The following is a 21,309-nucleotide window of genomic DNA, read 5'->3' on the forward strand; positions in this document are numbered from 1 at the left end:
TATTTTACAGGTCTTTCTAAATCGAGAGTCGACTAATAATGAGTCGACTAATAACGGTCCATGTTAAGAATGATCTAAAAAGACAGGGAGATAGTAAAAGAAGATATAATCACACTTTCAATAATAGAAGATTTGACGTTGTTGTTTCTTTATTTTAAAAAATATTTAAATTTCATTGCTTGTTTTTTAAATTTTTTTCAGTCGGAACGATTCCACTCCAAGTAACAAGCCTACACACATTGAATGTTATTACGACAATTAACAATTGAAATGAGCAACATGGCATCATATCGTACATGTTTAAAAAAAAATAAAAAATTGTTCAACTTAAATATGTGGACATGCGAAGAGCCGCCTTGAAAAATATAATCATGATGCATAATTTAATCAAAATCAATAAGAAAAGGTTCTTTGCTTCTGAAGACTTGCTGTGATTTGAGAGAGTTGTAGGTGATCCCTATTGATGATGACTTCATTGCTGATTGACGACATAACAAACCATAAGTCAATTGATCTTCTGGTGCAGTTTCCCTAGTAAAGTCAACTTGTCCATTACAAATGATAGATATGTTTAAAAATAGCTTAAAATATGCTATTAAATAATTTAATGATGCAGAACATAGCCACTATTGTTACAAAAGTTATAAGAATGAAATTGGACATTGGTGTGAGGGCCCACATATTATATCAATAACAAATTTCCAAAATGAAAACATTTGGAATCATGTTTTAAATTTGAACTTAAATTATTGTAAATAACTGCCATTATTTTCTAAAAAATTTAAGATAACTACTTTATTCAAGTTTGAAATCGTATTAAAAAAAAAAATGCTTATCCATTACAATAGTAATATGAACCTGTATCAGATTGCTGTTATTCTCCAAAAGGGATCCCAGCAATGCTCTTGTACAGCTGTTAATTCCATTCCATTATCGTTATTTCAAACCATGATTAGAACATGGACATAGAAAAGGGTGAAACATAGAAAAGTGTGGTTACCACTCATATAGAAGAGTTCAATTTGAATCTTCACCATCAGAAAGCAAGCAGTCTTTTATTTGCTCCCTAAAAGCACACACACACACAAAAAAAGTGTACGATGACTTGAGTAACATTTTCTTGGACTTAAGTGATGATGCTATGGAAAAAATTATCACCTTAGCCAAGTCTGGTCACGGCCGGTGCAATCTTTTGTTCGAGCCATCATTTGTTGGGGTAAAAGTGAATAAAACTCCTCCCTTGATGCCAACTCTGTTGGGAGTATCTGAAACTGGCAACTTGGACAACAACTTGCCTCAAATATTTCACTACTTATTTCACAACTCTTAAGCTTGTTTCTTATACTTTCCAGGTCTGATTTATTAAGTGGGCTGCAGCATATTGGGCAGAGAAACTCCGTAGCAATTGATTCATCGGGTGCGAGACTCAACTTCTTGCGACGCCATCGGGATGGCAAATGATCATTAGTGTCGTTAGTTTCGGGTAGTCTATTGAAGTGAAAGGGAATAAGCTTTTCTGCCGTTCGGATTATGGTCCGCTCACGGGCTGGATTTTCTTCCTAAAATATAGAAGCTTCTTTAGAGGTTTGGTGACAAAGGAAAGAGAAACACAAAAAATAAAAATAAAACATTCATCTTTACCCGCAAGACTGCAATGAACGATGACACCAAACCATTGATACCAGAATGAGGACGATCAAGCAGATCGACGGTCTTCAAACTGCTCTTGAAAATTGAGATAAAGACAATAAAAGAACTATACAGCTGATTAATAAATAAAAAGTAAAATAAAAGATAACAGTTACGAACCAATCGAAGCAGCAGAGCGTGGTGAGCTCTTGTGCAAGACAATCACGAAGAGGATGCACCACTGGGACATCCCACCTTGCATCAATGTACTGTATATCTGCCGGTAATGAGTAACCTTGGCCCTGGTGAAAAAAAGATATAATAATAAGAGATCAAAGTGCCTTTCTCAATGATCTTGCAATAGATATATTATCAATTAATCGGTTCATATTTTATTTCTTATCACATGTTACTACTTCCATAAACTCCTAGGTGCGATTACTAGACATTTCTATCGAATTAAAAAGTTATAAAAAAAATTTTAAAAAAAAAAAAAAAAACAGATGATACAGAAATTTCATCTGGAATGTAGACTCCCGGCTAAAAGATAGGATGAGCAACGAATCCATGTACCAGCAACCCATCTAGACAACAGGCTTGGGTAGCCTATAATTTGTTGGCGAGGGTAGACAATCACAACCTAGAAAAGATTTATTAGTCATCATCATCACATCACCATCTACACGTTATCCTAAATATTGGAGTCAGCTTTAATCTTATTTCCCTGCTCAACTCTATTTAGAGCCATAGTATTTGTAAAGAAATGTTCCTTCAAATCATTTCTTATTACCTAACCGGGTGTATTGAATGGGCATAACATCCCCAGAAATAGATACACTAACCTGAACCAAATATAATCCCTAGTGAATGAGAGCAACCCTATTATTTTCTTCAAAGAATTGCATGTTATAACCAACTCCAGTGCCATACCTATCAAAAAACTCAGCAGTACAGAGTACTAAGATGCACACACAAGTGCAAAGTACCCTCACAACAATATGGGTGTGTTCACATAGTCGCATGTACTACACTTATAATGTTTAAAACTTAAATATATTTTCCAAGATCCTTATGTATATCCTCTATTTCTTTAAAATTACTCCACAACCCTATAAAAACTTCAGTGCACCACACCATAGTATTAACTTTAAAGTGGAAAATTTAATATTTATTACAAATTAAGCCTTATTTCAAATACAAGATCGAACCAAATGGGATTCATGACTTCCTGTATCAACTCTGCATCAGGCCTGTCTACTCAGTCTATGTCAAGCATAAGCAATTACTAATAACCATTTACTAACTTCTTGGTGAATTCCTAAACTTGAATATATTAATAAAAAATTGCATTATCCCTGACGTAATGCCCATCATTTAGTTGAACTGAAAAAAATTTCTTCTTCTTCAAGTGGTGGTCATGCAATTATCCATGTCTTAGTTTAGCTTCAAAATTATATGAATCCATGTCCCTTTAATTTACGTTATATTTCTTATTATCATTCATAATAGTCAACTGAACTAGATATGATTCACTTTTATCACCAGTTTTTTGAAAGAAAAGGGGGTACTTTATTTTTTTAGAGCTGCTATTGGTACCCCAACTTTTACTTATTACACCCCAATTTGTTAAATTATGTATCACACCCCAATTAAAGATTAAAACACCTTTAAACATTACAAAGCATTATAACACTCATTCAAACTATTTCAGTAGTTGTTTACAATTATGATCAAGCTCATATAAAATCCTAAACCCAGAAAAACAACGAGAGAGCTTCAATTGGCCCCCCCAATTTTTACTTATTCTCAACCATTCACTTATTTTCTTTATTTTTAATTGGGGGTGTAATAAGTAAAATTTTGGGTGCCAATAGCAGCTCTCTATTTCTATTGTGTGTGTGTGTGTGGGGGGGGGGGAGTCACCAAACCTTCACAGTTGCTGAAAGGACATGGCAAGCAAGACTTGACGTGCATGATCCTAATACCAATTTGTCATACCCATTCTCACAAGCAATCTGCAAAAGACACACCTCAGTGGAAAATGATCCACCTTTCATTTATCCTACACAAGCAAATGAATAACATATAAAACTGAACCTTTTGTAAAGATAGGATACGTAGATGATGCAAAAAATCTTCTTTCCCCGTATCATCGGTCATAGTATCTACTAACTCTTTCAACCTGTTTCTTCCATCCTTGGAATCTGAAGAACAAATCCTTTCAATGGGCACTATATGCAGTTCTTTTTCTGGTGGAGCTAAACTTGAGACAATTAATCGCATATCATGAATTGCTTTGTCCAATTCATGAGAAGGAACAGAAGAAACAGCACTTTCATCGATGAAAGCAACTCCAACACCAAATACTGGATATGATTTATCTCTACTTGCATCCAAATTCCTTTGTGCTTTGTGTTGCATCTCATGTACAAATTGTAGAGCCACCCTGAATAGGATACATTCATTTTTTTTCATGAAATAACAATACTGTCAGGGAAATAAAAATTGAAACTTGAACACTTCACAGAGATGTTATTATTAGCATATTAGGTCTTCTTTTTTTTTTGGTACAAGCTATTTCCGGATTAAGGGTCTATCTTTTAAGGATTTCATATTTAGATGGGAGCACATACGCCGTAATAGCTCTGATGGTCACTTGTAATCTAGTAGGGCATTGTTGTCTTGTTTTCCTCTTTTCTCTAGGTTAGTCTCCTTGATCTCCTTAGTTGTTTTTTCTACTTCTTTGATTCAATAAATTTTGTTTATCAAAAAATTTAAAATTAATAAACTAGCACTAATCTACTTCCCATGAGTAAGATTATTGTAGAACCTTTAGTACCTGCTTCATTCTCAAAAACTAGTTCAAAGAAGAACTTGGTCTTGATAACTTTTTCTAATCATATTTGTTTCTAGTGGCCTGTGGAGTTATCAACTTTCTTCAAATTTTTCTAGAGTTATGATCTCGAAAAGTACATTACTCACACTGATCATTTGATTAAGCAAGGATTTATCATGCCCTACTTTTCCTTTCATTGTAAATCCAAGGGTGAGTCAATAGATCATTTGTTGATTCATTGCTCTTTTGTTATGGGGGTCTAGTCTAGTTTCGTTTCTTTATTTCGTACATACTAGGTATTCCCTAAGTTCATGCTTGCATTATTCCAAAGTTGACAGATTATCCTTCTCACATAAGGAGAGTATCTTTTGGAAACAATCAGCTGTATGTTGAGGGATCCAAAAGGAAAGGAACAAGAAAATATTTGAAAGGAAACAAGAGTTTCTGATATGACATTGTTTGTAAATGGAAAATTCATTAGATATGTCACTCACAACAATGGAAACGGTATTTATGGGTGCAACAACTGATGCATAAAGACTTAGCTACGTCAAAATAGTCAATGATGAAGAAGATGATGCACATAATTGCATTTGGAGGAAATTCTCAAGTACAGTTGATTTACATTAGGTAAAGGCTCTGAATCTGTATTTGTTTGCTCTAAGTACTTAGATATGAAGTAACCACCCATACTTTAGAGAAGGTCCCTTGATGTATGTTATTTATAGATAGAGTAGTGCTAATTGAAGAGAGTAGAGAAGAGTTCAATGGTTAACTAGAACTCTAGAAAGTTGTTTTGGAGTTCAAGGGTTTGGAATAAGTAGGACAACCGCGCGGTTTATACTATATAGACTGCAGCTTTAATAATAACACACATGAAGAGGAAAGGTCAGTAAAAATTGATGATCAAGAAATACCTCAAAGCAATCACATTGTTGGCTTGGCCTTATTATCCATAAGGAATGAGAGATTAAAAAGGATATTAATGGTTAAAGTGAATGTGTATTTTTGGACAGCTATGTGACCAACAGATCCCAATCAAGCTAATAGGAAAATTTTATACAGTTGTAGTAAGGCCATTATGCTTTGGGAGCTAAATGTTGGGCAATCAAGAAATATGTTCATAGGTTGAACATAACAGCGATAAGACGATGAGATGGACTAGAGAAAATGCTGAGAACAATAAAATTAGAAATGAAATAATTACCCAAAACGCGAGTAACCTTGATAACTTAAGATAAGGTTGATTGAGATGGTTTGGCCGTCTGTAACTAAAATTGATAACAATTATAATCAATATGCATTCTTAAAGAGAAAGAGAAAGACCATAAGGACGTGGACATACATAGTGAGAGAACATAAGTACACTTGAATGAACAAAGACATTGCTTTAGACAGAATTGTGATGGAGGAATAGGATTCATTCAGCTGATCCAAAAAAACTGGAATAAGGCTTTGACAATGATGATGAGTTTAAGGGAGGGGTTGACAATTATGGTCAAAATGAATAAGTAAATAGTTGTTTAACTATTTTAAAATTAGCATGAGAGACATGGTCATACTTTCTTCAGCTTTTTGGTGTGGTTGGACGTATGCCTCACTCAGTCAAGAATGATTTTGAAGGTTGGGCACCATTGGGCTTCTCTTTTTCTAAGTTTAAACAGGTTTCTTGGAGCATTACATCATTCGCCATTAAGTGGGGGATTTGGAAGGAGCGGAATGTAAGGGGGAAAAGTGCAGTAGTCAAAGTAATTCTTAGAGAGAAAAATCCTAGCTTAGTCACCCTTCAAGAGTCCAAGCATAGTGAGCGTAACGAGTCAATTATTAAGGAGTTGTGGAGTGGTGATATTAGTTGGTCTTGGCTCCTGGCTTTGGGGAAAGCAGGGGGGATTATTGTAATGTGGAAGAAAGATGTCATTAATGTGGAGGATTCTTTAGTGGGGCTTTTTCAGTGTCCATTTTGTGCAAGTGTTCTAATGAGGATTTTCCATGGGTGTTTTCCGAAATTTACAGGCCGAATAAGGAGTTGGAGAGAAACCAATCTTGAGAGGAATTGGACGCAATAGCTGGGGTGTGGGACAAACCTTGGTGTCTTGAGGGGGATTTCAATACCATTCGTTTCACATTTGAGAAGAAAAACGGAGTCAGTATTTCGAGAGGTAGGAGGAAATTCAATGAGTTCATCAAATAGATATTCCTTGATGGATATCCCCTCGAATGGTAGGCTTTTCACCTAGTCAAACAACCAAATCCCCCCTTGAAAGAGAAATTAAAAGTCTAGAATCATGAGGTGTTTGGGAGAGTTGAGTTGAGGAAGAAAACCATTCTTCAAGAGATTGAAACTTTAGATTAAGAAGAGGAAAATGGGGTTTTGTCTATGGAAGATAAGTTGAGAAGAGCCGATTTGAAGTCTAACTTTCAAAAAGTGATTTTAATGGAAGAATTTAATTGAAGGCAAAAATCAAGTATCAAATGGCTCAAAGAAGGAGACAAACAATACCAAAAAAATTCACAAAGCTTCTAACTTACATAGAAAATTGAATTTTATCTCCAAGGTTGATTGAAAGGGGTTGAAGTAGAAGGGGAGGAAGATATTAGCGAAGGGGTGGTGGATTTCTACAAGGAGTTGTATTCAGAGAAAGAGAATCGTAGACCTCCTTCAGACAACTTGGAGTTTGATACAATTTCCTCGGAGAAGAGGATTTGGTTGAAAAGAGTGATAGAGGATGAAGAAGTGTTTGTGGCTCTTAAGTCTCTTAGCAGAGACGAAGCTCCAGGGCCAAATGGTTTCACCATGGCGTTCTACAAGAAGTGTTAGGATTATATGAGGTGTTAAGGATTTACAAGAAAGAAAGTATTTGAATTATGGCTTGAACCATACCATTGTGGCTCTCTTTCTAAAAAAGTCTGGGGCAGAGGGCATTGGCGATTTTAGACTAATTAGTTTGGTAGGTTCGGCCTACAAAATTATTGCAAAAATTATGGCTTTGCGGTTGAAAGAGGTGCTTTTACGATTTAATTGTGCCAAAACAAGAAGCCTTCATCAGGGTTCGTCAAATTCTAGATGGGGTACTCATTGCTAATGAATGTATAAACTCTAGAGTGAAAGAGAAGAAGCCAGGTCTAGTCGGGAAAATTGATATTCAGAAGACTTGTGATCACATAATCTGAGACTTTTTGGAGTATCTGCTAAGAAGGATAGATTGGCTTGGTGATGAAATGTGAAACAACTTCCTTTTCGATTTTGGTGAATGGTTCCCCAGCTGATTTTTTTAGGGGCTATAGAGATTTGAGATAGGGAGATCTTCTCTCCCCTTTTCTTTTCGTTATAGTTACAGAGGCTTTGGGTAAACTTATCTCTAGAGCGGTTCATTGAGCTTTTTCAGGGTTAAAGAGGAAGCTCCCCTAGTTTCTCACCTTCAGTTTGCAAATGATACAATTGTTTCCCTATATGAGTATAGAGATCATGTGAGGTATCTGAGAGCCATTCTCTGTTGCTTTGAGGCTATTTCAGGATTACATATCAATCTCCAGAAGAGCATGCTATTCAGAGTAGGGCCCACTATGGACATTCCCACTTTGGCTGCTATCTTAGTATCCCAACATGATACTCTCCTGTTCTTTTACTTAGGTCTTCCTCTAGGGCCTCCTATAATAGTGTTAGGATGTGGGATCTTGTGATTGATAGGCTAGAAAAGAGGTTGAGTTCATGGAAAGCAAGGTATATTTCAAAAGGGGGTAAGTTAACGCTAATCAAGAGCACCCTTACAAGTATCCCCCTTTATTTCCTTTCGCCCTTTTCGATCATGAATTCAATTGAGATCAAACTAGAAAAGTTAATAAAGGGTTTCTTATGGAGTGATAAGGAAAGGAAACGGAAATTTCATTTAGTCAAGTGGAAGCTTATTTGCTCCCCAAAAAAGAATGGAGGTCTTGGGATCAGAGGTTTGAGAAGGACTGACAAAACCCTTTTGGGCAATTTCAGGAAAGTATTAGGGAGAAAATGTTTGGCTGGGAGAGTGGAGAAACAAGGTTTTCCTTCGATTGTAGTGTTTGGAAGGGGATTTTAAAAAGGTTAGATGAGTTCAAAAAGGGGGATCGATTTTGAGGGAAAGAGTGATAAGAGTGAGATTTTGGGAGGATAGGTGTTGTGGCAATCTTTTTTTGTCCCTTCAGCTTCCCTCCATTTACACTCTCTCTTTGAAAAAGTTTTCAACGAATTCCGAGTGGGGCAAAATCTCTCTTTGGATCTTAGCATTAGAAGGAACTCGAATGGCTGGGAAATCAATAAGGTTGCAATCTCTTCTTGATCTCATCAATTCATTCCATTCTGTTGAGAAGAAGGACCTAAGAGATTGGATTGTGAGTAAGGACAAAAGGTTTTGTTCGCTTTTTTACACAAAATCATCTCGCCTCCTATTGACTCAAACTTTCTTGTTGGTGCAATTTGGTCTTCCCTTATCCCATAAAATTTGTTTTTTCACATGACAATTTTTCTCAATAGAATTATCACCCTTGAATACTGATAATTTGATTAAGAGGGGTTTTTCAACTCCAAAATTTTGCTTCTTGTGCAAAAGGTATGGGGAGTCGGGGATTCATATTCTCCTTCATTGTCCTTTCTCAGCTTGTGTATGGTTTCATTTTCTTTCCCTTTGACAAATTGATTGGTTGTTCCCCATGGAGATTTTTTTTTTTTTTTACTTCTTTGGATGGACCTACAATGTCTTCCTAAACAAGAAAAGGTACATGTGGGCCATTCTTCCCTTTGCTGTATGGTGGGGTCTGTGGAAAGGAAAGAACAAAAGGGTTTTCCAAGGAGAGGAAAAGGCTCTTCAAGAGGCCATCTTGGACATTTTGAATTGTTTGTATTTTTTGAATAAATTAAGCAAGGAGTTCGAAGGGTTGTTTTCTGAGGCTTTTGTGTTTTAAGTGGGATGCAATTTGTCATTCTTAGCCCACGTGTGGGCTGGTTGTTTGGTTTTTGTTTGCTTTCGCTTTTCTTCTTTTGTTTCCCTTGTTTTCTTGTATTGGAGCTAGCTTAGCGCTACTCTTCTTTTCTAATAAAATTTTATACTTATAAAAAAAAAAAAAATTTTGAAGAATCTTTAAAGGGAAAGAAATCACCCTTCTAGAGATTATTATTTCAGCTGTGTCTTTTCTTTTCTTTCCTTTTGGAGTACAATGTTCTAAGAACTAAAAGAGGTCTTCTTTGAGGACTTTTTGGTGCGTTGGGATAGGGAGTGCAATTTTAAGAGAAAAGGGGGTAGTGTTTTGGAAATGGCAAAGCAGGGAAAGGTCTTTCACTCGTCTTCTTTGTTGGTTATCTCAACTAGCCATTTCCTAAATAGAATTCCTTTACTTAGCAAAATAAAAAATAAAAAAAATAGTTGTTCGTACTTGAACTAACAAGTTGAAATGAAATTTGACCCTTTTGCAAAGAGATGCATGGGATGTCTTGTATGAGATTGAGAGCACTTCCTTCTACAATTAAGTAAATTAAACTAGTAGAACTATTTTACCGAAAAATCTTCCTCTTTAGCAGCTTATGCTTGGGGTGTGAGCACTTTTCACTTTTACACATTGTTCAGTCCATAGTCACCAAATTAAATTTAGGAATGGGAAAAAAATTGGAAAAATCAAGTTAGGGCTAGGGTTGTGAAATTGTTCCTACTAAAAGGTGTTCTCATATTATATTATATCATCAAATCTCATATTAATTTATAATAATAGATCACCAAACCCCACATTGATATCGTCCATATGTCCACAAAAGTAACCACAGGTCCACAATCAAAGTCAATATTGTTCAAAATATAAAAAGATTACACTCATGGGTTCAAGTTAGGATTCATCAACCGATCAGAATAATCAAATTTAATGTCAATCTCCTTATTTGACACTTTATTGGTAAAGCGATAACCATCATGTTCATCAAGATCACTCTTATTACTAGAACATCAAGGTCAACTTCCATTTTATTTTATTTTTCCAATTTAATCATGGAGTTCACAATTTAGTATTGAAGTTTGTGGTTAAACCATGAAGTTCATAAAAGTTGCAATTAAATCAAAGTAAGGAAAAAAAAAATCACGATTTAATCACAACTTTTTCAATAAGTCGTAGAATTTCGAGACAAAGGATTAGTCAAGGTGCTTAAGGTTATTGAAGATTTGTTGACCCAACCACTGTCGACCCAAAAGGTTAGCATCGATCACTGTATTCCACGCAAGACCCATTGATCACTGTATTCCATGCAAGGTGGTCGTACTTATCGTGCATACGCTTATAAAAATCTGCATCTCACCTTGCCACCTTCAAATAGTAAACTTCAACGAATAATTATGCTCCAGAGTCATTCACTTCCTCTTGCTGCCCAACTATGTTTCCCCCACCACACATAAACATCGTGGTCACGAAATTCGCCAATGAAGTGATGATCTACTCAGTGGCTTGTGACGCCTCCTCTATGGGGGGAGTCACTATAGTCGAAGGAACCACAAGAGGAATCATGACTGGTTTTAACGATCTCAAAATCAAATCCATTTTTCTTGACACCATCGAAAGGGATATTACATGGATCTACAATTCCATGGATTGCTCGAATTGGAGTTTTTGGAGAATCAAAAAAATGTATCAATCGAACTTGAGCTTTGACTTCATTGAAGATCACCCGAAATAACAATGAGAGATCTGAGGATTTCAGGGTTTCAAGGTGATACAAAAGAAGTTATAAGAGAAAAAAGAGTAGTGAAGCAACGTTTCAAGACAATTTTCTCATTGAATCAAGCGGGAAACCTTTTGAATGAAGTGTATGGGCTACACGTGCCTTTGGACACAAACATGGTTTCAAATCTCGATTTGACATCTCATTTCGTTCATTGATACCAAATTGTCTCAGACGAGTCAAACGTCACAACCAAGATAAATCATGATTGTTGGATGATTTCTAAAGATTTCCTTTATTAATTTCAATTTTTTTATTAAATTGAGGTTGAAGATAAAGAGACGCGCAAGAGGGGTGAAAAAGAAAAAAACATATTTTTTTATTTTGTTTTTTTGTTTATTATTATAAATATCTCAAGTCTTAACTGTGATTTTTATTATAATATATCAGTTCGGATTTTAATTAGATTGGGCCTAATCTGCAACCGATCCGAAATTTTAACGGATCTGTATAGCTCAATCTGAATCTCAAATTATCAATCCAAATTCTATTATTTCGGATCATATCAGGTTGGATGTTAGATAAAATTCAGATCATTGCCAACCCTAAATTTTAAAGATTAAATATTTGAAATTTTGAAAACTAACCAACATCATCCAGGAACTTGCGATTACAATTTTCTAGGTTTTTTACCAAAATGATCCCAATTACATTAAGTTTAAATATTAGGATGGGGTATTTTTAGAATATAAATTTTGATGTCAAACTCAAACCACTTCTTACTCCACTATCTCTCATTATAATAATAAAGATGCACAAAGAAAAAGATTTATGGTTTTTTGCACATACCATGTTGACCGCGTACAAAAAGTGCTCAGTAAAAAATTCTTAAATAAATAATAGCTAAAAAAAACTCCGTATTCCATATTCGTAAACCTTAACATATAATTTCAATAAGTACTATGAACAAAAGTACTATTTGAAGTGTCGTCTGAACTGTTGTCAAAAGTACTGTGCATTTGAGAACCAGTTCTGATAAGTACTATCAGAAGTACTTTTGATGGAGTTTTGTTTTTGGACACTATTTTGGATTTTGTTAAAATGATCAAAATGCTCTTATAAGTACCAGTTACTGTTTTTAACATTATAACTCAACTAATTATGTCATAATAAGTAACAATTACTGTTTTTAGTATTATAAGTCTATTAATTATGCTATAAATATGTGTTAATATATATTATCCAAAAATATGTTATACTATTATTTTAAATTCAAAATATAATTAATTATTTATAAAATTTCGCAGAACCTCCCCTAAAAATTTGACATATATAGGAAAACAACTTGTGACAACAAAGGGAATTATAACAGTCTTAAAACAATCTAGATCGCAATTGTGAACATAATTGCAAGCATAACACATCAAACAAATAATCCAGATTGCAAACTAATAGATGGCTCTTTAATTAATGATCTATGCAAACATCAAACAAACTTGGATGAAATCCCTAATCCATATTGCAATTGTAAACATTAGGCAAGTTCCCAAACATCTAACCTACGTAGATCCTTCAAAGATACCAACAATAAATTGATTGAACCCCAACATGAAACATTTCAAAACTATCAATGACCAATTTATCAAAAATACTCCTACGCCCACAATACACTCAATTACTAATATGTTTCATGTCATCTACCTCCAACTCTACCAACCATCGCTTCAACTTATCAAGAATATATCAGATTGTTAAACCACCAACACACATTGTTACTACAATGCACCAACTTACATGGTAGCCAATTTGAAATTTAAAAAAAAAGCTTTCACAAACATTTAAATTACCCTTTCAAACCTCATTAGAAAGGAAAATCTCTAATCTTTTATTTTTGTTGTTTCTTTTGGGTATTTTCACAAACACTTGGTGACCAAAATCTATAAACACCAAACTATTACCCAAAATCACCATCAAACCTTTCAAATCCCAATATCCTTCAAGATTACTCATGTTTTTAACAATTAATTTTACTAAATCCAAAATTAAAAAAACAAAAAGTTCGAATTAATACTTAAAAACTATATCAGAAATCAAAAATCACTCATGATGCAAGATTAATTACATTACTTCACATATTCGATGGCTAAACCCAGATCAAGCTTAGGTCCCCTTCTTTCTATTTTCTTCTTATTATTTTCCCATTTTCTCTGGTTCTATTTTGGAAAAATTATCTACACCAGAATCCCCAACAAACAACCCTCTCTCTCTCTTTCTCATAAGCTCTCTTTTTACTATCTTTTTCGGTCTCCTCCCTTCGATCTCTCTCTCTCTCTCTCTCTCTCTCTCTCTCTCTCTCTCTCTCTCTCTCTCATCTCTCTCTCTCTCTCTCTCTCTCTCTCTCTTGCAGCCTACAGATTTCTTCCCCTGTGGTAATGACTCAAACTCCCAGATATCATTCTTTGTTAAAGCTCTCAGTTCCTTATCCATAGCATGTTTCTACTTGGGATTGGAGATAGCTTCTTTCACACTGGATGGGATGGAAATAAAAGACATAGTAGCTACAAAGGAACGATAAGATGGAAACACATTATGGTAGGAAACAAATTTAGAAATAGAATGCGAGCTACAAATACGTTTACCTTTCCAATGAGCAATGAAAACATTGAAATCTGAAGAAATTGGATGTAAATTAGTCATGAGAACATGATTCGGCTTCTCAATGGTGTGGCATGGTGGATTAACAATGGCTTGTTTTCCCTTTCTGGTGTAAGTGCATCCAAAAAGGTTAATCACCGACTTAGTTGGCTGCACAACTTCCATAGTAAAATCTGAAATAATTGGCAAAGGTAGTGAAATTGGGAAAGATGACTTCAGAAGATACTCATAATTAGTGGATGAAAAGAATCACTCCCCCTGAAGAGATTGCCAATCAAGGCTAAGAAAGTAACATTGATCTTCAAAGAATGTGATGTCCATTGTAACAAATCGACAACGGGTAGATAGATGACAACATTTATAACCTTTCTAAGAATTAGAATCACCAAGAAAGCCATACTTCAATGCCTTAGGGTCAAGTTTAGTTCGAGCAGAGTTGAAGACATGAGCAAAACAGATACACCCAAAGACTTGTGGGACCATAAAAAATAAAGGACGGTCAGGAGAAAGGAACAACAGAGGGGGTTTGAAGTTCAAGACACTAGAAAGAGTACGATTGATAATGTAACATACAGTAAGAACTGTTTCAAACCAGAAATGCTTATGAACGTTCATCTTAATCAATAAAGCTCTTCTTAATTCCAACAAATGATGGCTTTATAAAAAAAAATTAATTATATTTTGAATTTAAAATAGTAGAATAACATTTTTATGGATAATATATATTAACACATATTTATAGCATAATTAGTAATTATTACTTATTAGGACATAATTAGTTGAGTTATAATGCTAGAAACAGTAAATGGTACTTTTAAGAGCATTTTAATCATTTTAACAGAATCCAAAATAGTACACAAAACAAAATTCTGTCAAAAGTACTTCTGATAGTACTTATCAGAACTGGTTCCCAAATGCACAATATTTTTGACAACAGTTCAGACGGCACTTCAAATAGTACTTTTGTTCATAGTACTTATTGAAGGTATATGTTAAGGTTTACGAATATTTTTTACTAAGCGCTTTTTATACGAGGTCGACGTGGCATGTGCAAAAAACCATAAATCTTTTTCCTTGTGCATCTTTATTATTATAATGAGAGATAGTGGAGTAAGAAGTGGTTTGAGTTTGACACCAAAATTTATATTCCAAAAATGCCAACATTTAAACTTAATATAATTGGGATCATTTTGGTGAAAAATGACTTAGAAAATTATTTCATTTTGGTCAAAAACCTAGAAAATTGCAATCGCAAATCCTTAGATGACGTTAGTTAGTTTTCAAAAATTCAAATATTTAATCTTCAAAATCTAGGGCTGGCAATGATCTGAATTTTATCTAAACATCCGACCTGATCCGATCCGAAATAATAGGATTTGGATCAATAATTTTGAGGTTCGGATTGAATTATATAGATTCATTAAAATTTCGGATCGATTGCGGATTAACCCCTATCCGATCTAATTAAAATCTAAACCGATATATTAAATAAAAATCACATTTGAGACTTGAGATATCTATAATAATAAACAAAAAATAAAATAAAATAAAATTTTGTTTTTTTTCTTTTTCACCCCTCTTTTGCTTCTCTTTATCTTCAACATCAATTTAATCAAAAAATTGAAATTAATGAAGGAAATCTACAGAAATCATCCAACGATTATGATTTATCTTGTTCATGATGGTTGACTCGCCCGAGACAATTTGATATCAATGAACGAAACGAGACGTCAAATCGAGATTTGAAATCATGTCTACGTCCAAGGCACGTGTAGCCCATACACTTTGTCCGAAAGGTTTTCCGCTCAATTCAAGGAGAAAACTATCTTGAAACGTTATCTCACTACTATTTTTCTCTTATAACTTCTTTTGTATTACCTTGAAACCCTGAAATCCTCATATCTCTCATTGTTGTTTCGGGTGATCTTCAACGAAATAAAAGCTCGATCGATGCATTTGTTGATTTTCAAAAAACTCCGGTTCGAACTCAATCCATGAAACTATAGATCCGTCTAATATCCCTTTTGAAGGCATCAAGAACAATGGATTTGATCATAAGATTGCTAAAACTAGTCACGATTCCTCTCGTGGTTCCTTTGACTATAGTGACTCCCCCATCCCCCCCCCCCCCCCAGAAGAGGTGTCACAAGCTACTGGAAGGATCATCACTACATTGGCGAATTTGATTGCCACGATGTCCATGTATGATGGGGGCAATATAGTTGAGCAGCAAGAGGAAGTGAATGACTCTGGAACAGAATTATTTGTTGAAGTTTAGATTTGAAGGTGGCAAGGTGAGAGGAAGATCTTTATAAGCGTATGCACGATAAATACGGCCACCTTGTGCGGAATACAGTGATTGATGCTTCTTGGATGTGGAAAGAAAGGAACAAAAGGATTTTCCAGGGAGAAGAAAAGGCTCTCCAAGAGGTCATCTTGGACATTTTGAGTTGTTTGTATTTTTGGAGTAAATTAAGCAAGGAGTTTGAAGGGTTGTTCTTTGAGGATTTTGTGTTTTAAGTAGGATACAATTTGTCATTCTTGGCCCACATGTGGGCTGGGTGTTTGGTTTTTGTTTGCACTCCCTTTTCTTCTTTTGTTTTCTTGTATTGGAGTTAGCTCAACTTTGTTCTTCTTTTCTAGTAAACTTTTATACTTATCAAAAAAAAATAGAAGAATCTTTAAAGGGAAAGAAATCACCCTTCTGGAAATTATTATTTCATTTGTGTCTATTCTTTTCTTTTGGTGTACAATGTTCAAAGAACTAAAAGAGGTCTTCTTTGAGGACTTTTTGGTGCATTGGGATAGGGTGTGCAATTTTAAAGGAAGGGGTGGTAATATTTCGGTGTTGGCAAGTCAGGGGGAGATCTTTCACTCTTGTCGTCTTTGTTGGTTATCTCAACTAGCCCTTTCCTAAGCTAGCAGGTTGAAATGAAATTTGATTCTTTCGCAAAAAGATGCATGAGATGTCTTGTGTGAGATTGGGAGCACTTCCTTTTGCAATTGAGTACATTAAACTAGTAGAACTATTTTATCTAAAAATCTTCCTCTTTGGCGGTTTATGCTTGGTGTGTGAGAACTTTTCACTGTAATTAAGAGATCAAGATCAAATTTTTTGAAATTTGGACTTGTGCCCATCAGCAGTGGTGCCTTGATTAGATAGTAGATACAATCAAATTTAAATTTAAAATAAAAAATAAAAAATAAAAAAAAGACAAGAAGAAAAAAGAGGAGGAGAACCTGGAAGCAGGACCACCAGAGAAGGCGACGAGGACATTATCAGTTGGGGAAATCATGTTTTGAGAGGTAACAGATTGCTTGAACTTTCCAAAGAGCGAAGCTCGAAAACATCCCACACAAAGTCTGCTGCTATTGATGTTCCTCCCTTGGTCGTCTGCCATGGCTACTTCATGTACCTTGCACTTGAAGCAAATACGATCATCCTTACTACTGGAGGATACTATCCTCTCTTTTTCTTCTTCTTCCTCCTCCTTTGAACAACCACCAGAGCCGCATGTTGCCGTACCACATGCCATCGCCCTTCACTCTATTCTTCAGTTTTTGGAACTTCAGTGTTTGGGATCGATAAGAACTCTTTTTAGTTGCCGATTCGATCGGCAAAATCAGCCGATTCTCTCGACTACCAACCCTTCAACGAGCCTCCGCAAAATCACACAGTTGATAAAACTCTACCCGATTCCTCCCTTGATTGAAACACCGAGTTCGTAACTCGATCTGCGAAATTCAACTCGTCTTCTTCAATCCTCTCTGTTACTTCACTATTTCAGAGCTCTCTAATGGTTTCTTCAACCTTCCCACTCCCCTTTCGCCTCCACCATCTCCCACAAAACCCAAAACCCTGACTAGTCCCAAAAAGCATCGCATAGGACTTAAATGGGTCGGATTTTATCTGAGTGATCCGAATCCGAATTTAACAAGTTTTGTTCCTTCAATCTGAAATTGAAATAAAAAAGGATTCGGATATGGGTTGATGTCTCTTAAACTGAGTCAGATTCAGATCCATCACTACATCCACCTAAATTATATTCGAATAATATATTATTTTATAAGTTATATTTTTATATTTTAAAATATCTTTCATCAACCAATAAGTGTTAAGCATAATTGTCAAGGTCTTTATCTTAAAAAAAAAAATTTTGAGTTTAAATCACTTTTAACAATTTTCTTTGAAATAACTTTGAACGGTTCGAAATTATCCAATCTGATCGATCTAAATCAATTAATTTGATCAAGTCAAATTGGGTCAAATCCGATTAAAAATGAACGATTTGGATATGGTTTTAACTAGTAGGATCCGAGCTAGATTCAGATCGAAATATGAATATGGATATGAATATACTCATATTCGACCAAAATCCGACCCGTTTCAAGTCTTAGTATCGTCAAGGTAAGAAGGTTCGGTCCATGTCAGTTGGACTCGACTGATTTCAAACCAATGTTTAAAAACCAGATGGTCGTTGATTCGTATATTGACTAGGTCAGACCAATTTGATTTGATCGATGGTTGATAACAATCAAACCAAAAAGTGAAATATTAAGTAAGTATTTTATTTTTGGTTTCTTCCCATTATCAGGCATTTTCAACTTTAAAAACATGATCAGATATCATAAGGATGTGAATCATAAAATTTTATAAGTAAAACAAAAAAAAAAAAACTAGGGTAAATTACACCTTAACCCCCTATGGTTTGACATAATTCCACTTTGACCCCCTAATATTTTGACAATTGCACTTACCCGCCCCCCCTTTTTATGGATTATTTTACTATTTTACCCTTTCATCTTATCTTTTTTATATAAAAAATATTAGATTTTGAAATTATAAAAAATGCACCCGTGTAAACATTCACAAGTAAACACAAGTTTTCTTGTAAACCCAATTTTTCAAAATAAAATTTGTCTTTACAAATTTAATTTTAAAAAAAGAAGGTAAAATGGCCTTTAAAAAATGTAAAATTCATTTTTTTTATTGTTTGACTAACAGCAAGTAGATGGAAGGGGTGTAAGTGAACCCATTTGGTCTTGAAGCTATATATATATATATATATAGGGTTAAGGCAGACCCATACCAGCTACACATGCAGGAAGAGCACACCTCTTTTATCGTAGGAAAGTAGAGAAACAATGGAAGGAGAGGAGTCGCAAGCAACCTCCAAACAACCCAAACTCAAAATGGAAAAAGTGAGGAAATCAACCACCTTGTTGGCTTCCCTAAAGACATGGAAGAACTTCATTTCAATGAAGTTGTTAGCCATGAGATTTTGAATGTCAAAAACCAAGTGAAGAACACGCCATGGGGTGATACACTTGTTATTCAACACCTTGATAGTCAAAGAGGAATTAGATTGAACATGGATCCTAGAAAAACCTTTGGAATGAGCAAGACTTAGACCTTGAAACTCATGGAATATTACAGACTTCAGTTCCTCACATCCCATTAGAGCAACCAAGACTTCTCCCTCATGGTCCTTAATAACAACACCAAACCCTCCTTTGGTAGAAGAAAATGACCCATCAATATTAAGCACACAAGCACCAAAAGCAGGTTTCAACTAAGAGCAGTAGAGTCTCGACTTATGGACAAAGGAGGCCATAGCCCTCCAAACATGCATGAAGGCTCTATTGTAGTTTGAGTCTTTCACCCCCTCAATATCATCCTCAAATTTGACCCACACATCCTCAATTATTCTTCTGGTGACCATGTCCAGGCTACTGAACTTGCCTTGGTATATTTTATTGCACTTTCCATCCACATGTGGTAGACAAAAGGCATATAATGCCACCTTCTTCATCCTTTGAATAGGTTATCCCCCTTGAAATTGATAGCAGTCCACTCAACTTCGTTAGCCTACTCCCTGGCTATTCTTCTCACTAGACACCTCTTCAATATCTCATATCACACCCAATTATCATAGGGGTAGTCACTAAAAAGGTGGCTTGTGTCCTCATCTTAATCTCTACACATAACACACATAGCAACCCTTGAAAGGCCCCAGTCCTTAAGCTTCTTGAGAGTCTTCAATCCACCCTTAATGGCCAGCCAGGTGATGAAGCTTTGCTTGGGAATGCAACTATTGCTCCAAACAAGGTGGACCCAGGAAAGAGAAGCAACTCGAGAAACCAATGTCTTTATAACAGATCTGACCAAGAAGAGGCCATCAACATTGCCCTTCCAAACCACACGGTCTTAGCTATTAGGAAGAATGAGAACTTGGCTGAGGAGCGCAAAAATAGTAAGCAAGGACTTTTCCCTCCTAGTTGGAATGGCCCATCTACCCTCTATAATAATGTCTGATACCTTGGCAAAAGGGCCAAGTCTGGTGTCATGAGAGAAGACCTTAGGGAAAATGATCATCCCAAAGTGAGGTCGATTTTCTATCCCTAATTAAGTACAAGGTATTGTCCAATGCAATCTTTCTCGCCTTGATGATCTTTTTCCAACTCCATGAAGTTTTTTTAGGGGCCTTGATAGACCAAAAATTCCCTTCTTAATTAGGTGGAGCTTTACTCAACTGGTCTAAAGAGAAACTTTATTAGAAGCAATCATCCATGCAAACTAGAGATGACAGCCAAGTTCCAAGCCGAAATGCTAATCATTTTAAGTCCTCCATCCTTAAAAGGCCTACAAATCTCCTCCCAACTGACCGCACAATTCTTTTTATTGCTATTAGGCCCAAACCATAGAAACCAAGCACACATCCTCTCCATTTCTTTCACAGTCTTAGTTGGGATAATAAAACAATTGCACCAGTACACTTTGATGCTCAGGTGAATTGACTTTACCAACTCCATCCTCCCCGTATAAGATAAGAATCTACATTTTCAATAGTTGATCCTCTGAAACATTTTTTCCACAAGAAAAAAAGCAATTTCTAAAGAAAGGCTTGGATGAAAGAAAATGAAAGCCCAAGTACCTCACTAGCAAAGAACCCTTCCTAATCCCAAGGATATTGACAAAGTCCTCTCCCAAACCCCTGTCATTACCAACCAAGAAGAACACACTTTTATCTACATTAACTTCCATTGCTTTTGATAAAATTTCTTTTTGAAGTTATATTCATTGGTTAAATATGTAAGGATTTTGTTAACCTGTGCCTTTAGGGCAATAAATTTTTTGAGGGCATTTTCTATACAAAATCCAATTTTCGAAATGTATTAATTGCACTTTAACGTGTGCCCTTAGGACACAGATAACGTTTATATGCATTTGTTAAACCTTTTCTTTTCATAAATAGATCCACCGAAAGAATGAAAGAAAATTTAGAAAGTGGTTTATGATTGGTGGCCAAAAGTAAGTGTCTCTAACCACTTTTCAGCTGTAGAATTTGCAGATTCGAGCATTTTGGGTTCGTTAGTCTGCTGGCGTTAGGGATCTCATGCTCGCACCAAACTCGTTCTCAAGAGACTTCAAGTACTGCAAACAGCCTAAAATAGTCGCTATAGAGGAAAAGTCACGTACGGTACGATCCACCATATTAAAAGGTCACACAGATTTTACAAC

The 21,309-nt window shown here is 35.4% G+C and overlaps 1 protein-coding gene across 4 annotated transcripts; it reads right to left on the minus strand.

The window, feature by feature from the left end:
* Window positions 1-216: 216 nt before the first annotated feature.
* LOC147391748 (Adenine nucleotide alpha hydrolases-like superfamily protein) lies at window positions 217-17,632 on the minus strand. Of its 4 annotated transcripts, none has more exons than XM_086458089.1 (9): window positions 17,028-17,632; window positions 3,727-4,075; window positions 3,558-3,644; window positions 1,810-1,931; window positions 1,642-1,720; window positions 1,159-1,559; window positions 1,008-1,066; window positions 859-913; window positions 217-478 (listed from the first exon to the last, which is right to left on the minus strand). In XM_086458089.1, the coding sequence occupies exons 1-7, from the start codon at window positions 17,321-17,323 to the stop codon at window positions 1,018-1,020; spliced, it is 1,383 nt and encodes a 460-aa protein (XP_086314215.1). In that variant the 5' UTR covers window positions 17,324-17,632; the 3' UTR covers window positions 217-478; window positions 859-913; window positions 1,008-1,017. The 4 variants fall into 4 exon arrangements, with proteins under 4 accessions (XP_086314215.1, XP_086314214.1, XP_086314213.1 ...); XM_086458088.1 differs by having other exon boundaries at window positions 217-531; XM_086458087.1 differs by having other exon boundaries at window positions 1,001-1,066.
* Between the last annotated feature and the right edge of the window lie 3,677 nt (window positions 17,633-21,309).

Source organism: Akebia trifoliata, chromosome 11 (genome assembly GCF_017979445.1).
Source record: "Akebia trifoliata isolate Shusen 1 chromosome 11, ASM1797944v1, whole genome shotgun sequence".
Classification (NCBI taxonomy): Eukaryota; Viridiplantae; Streptophyta; class Magnoliopsida; order Ranunculales; family Lardizabalaceae; genus Akebia; species Akebia trifoliata.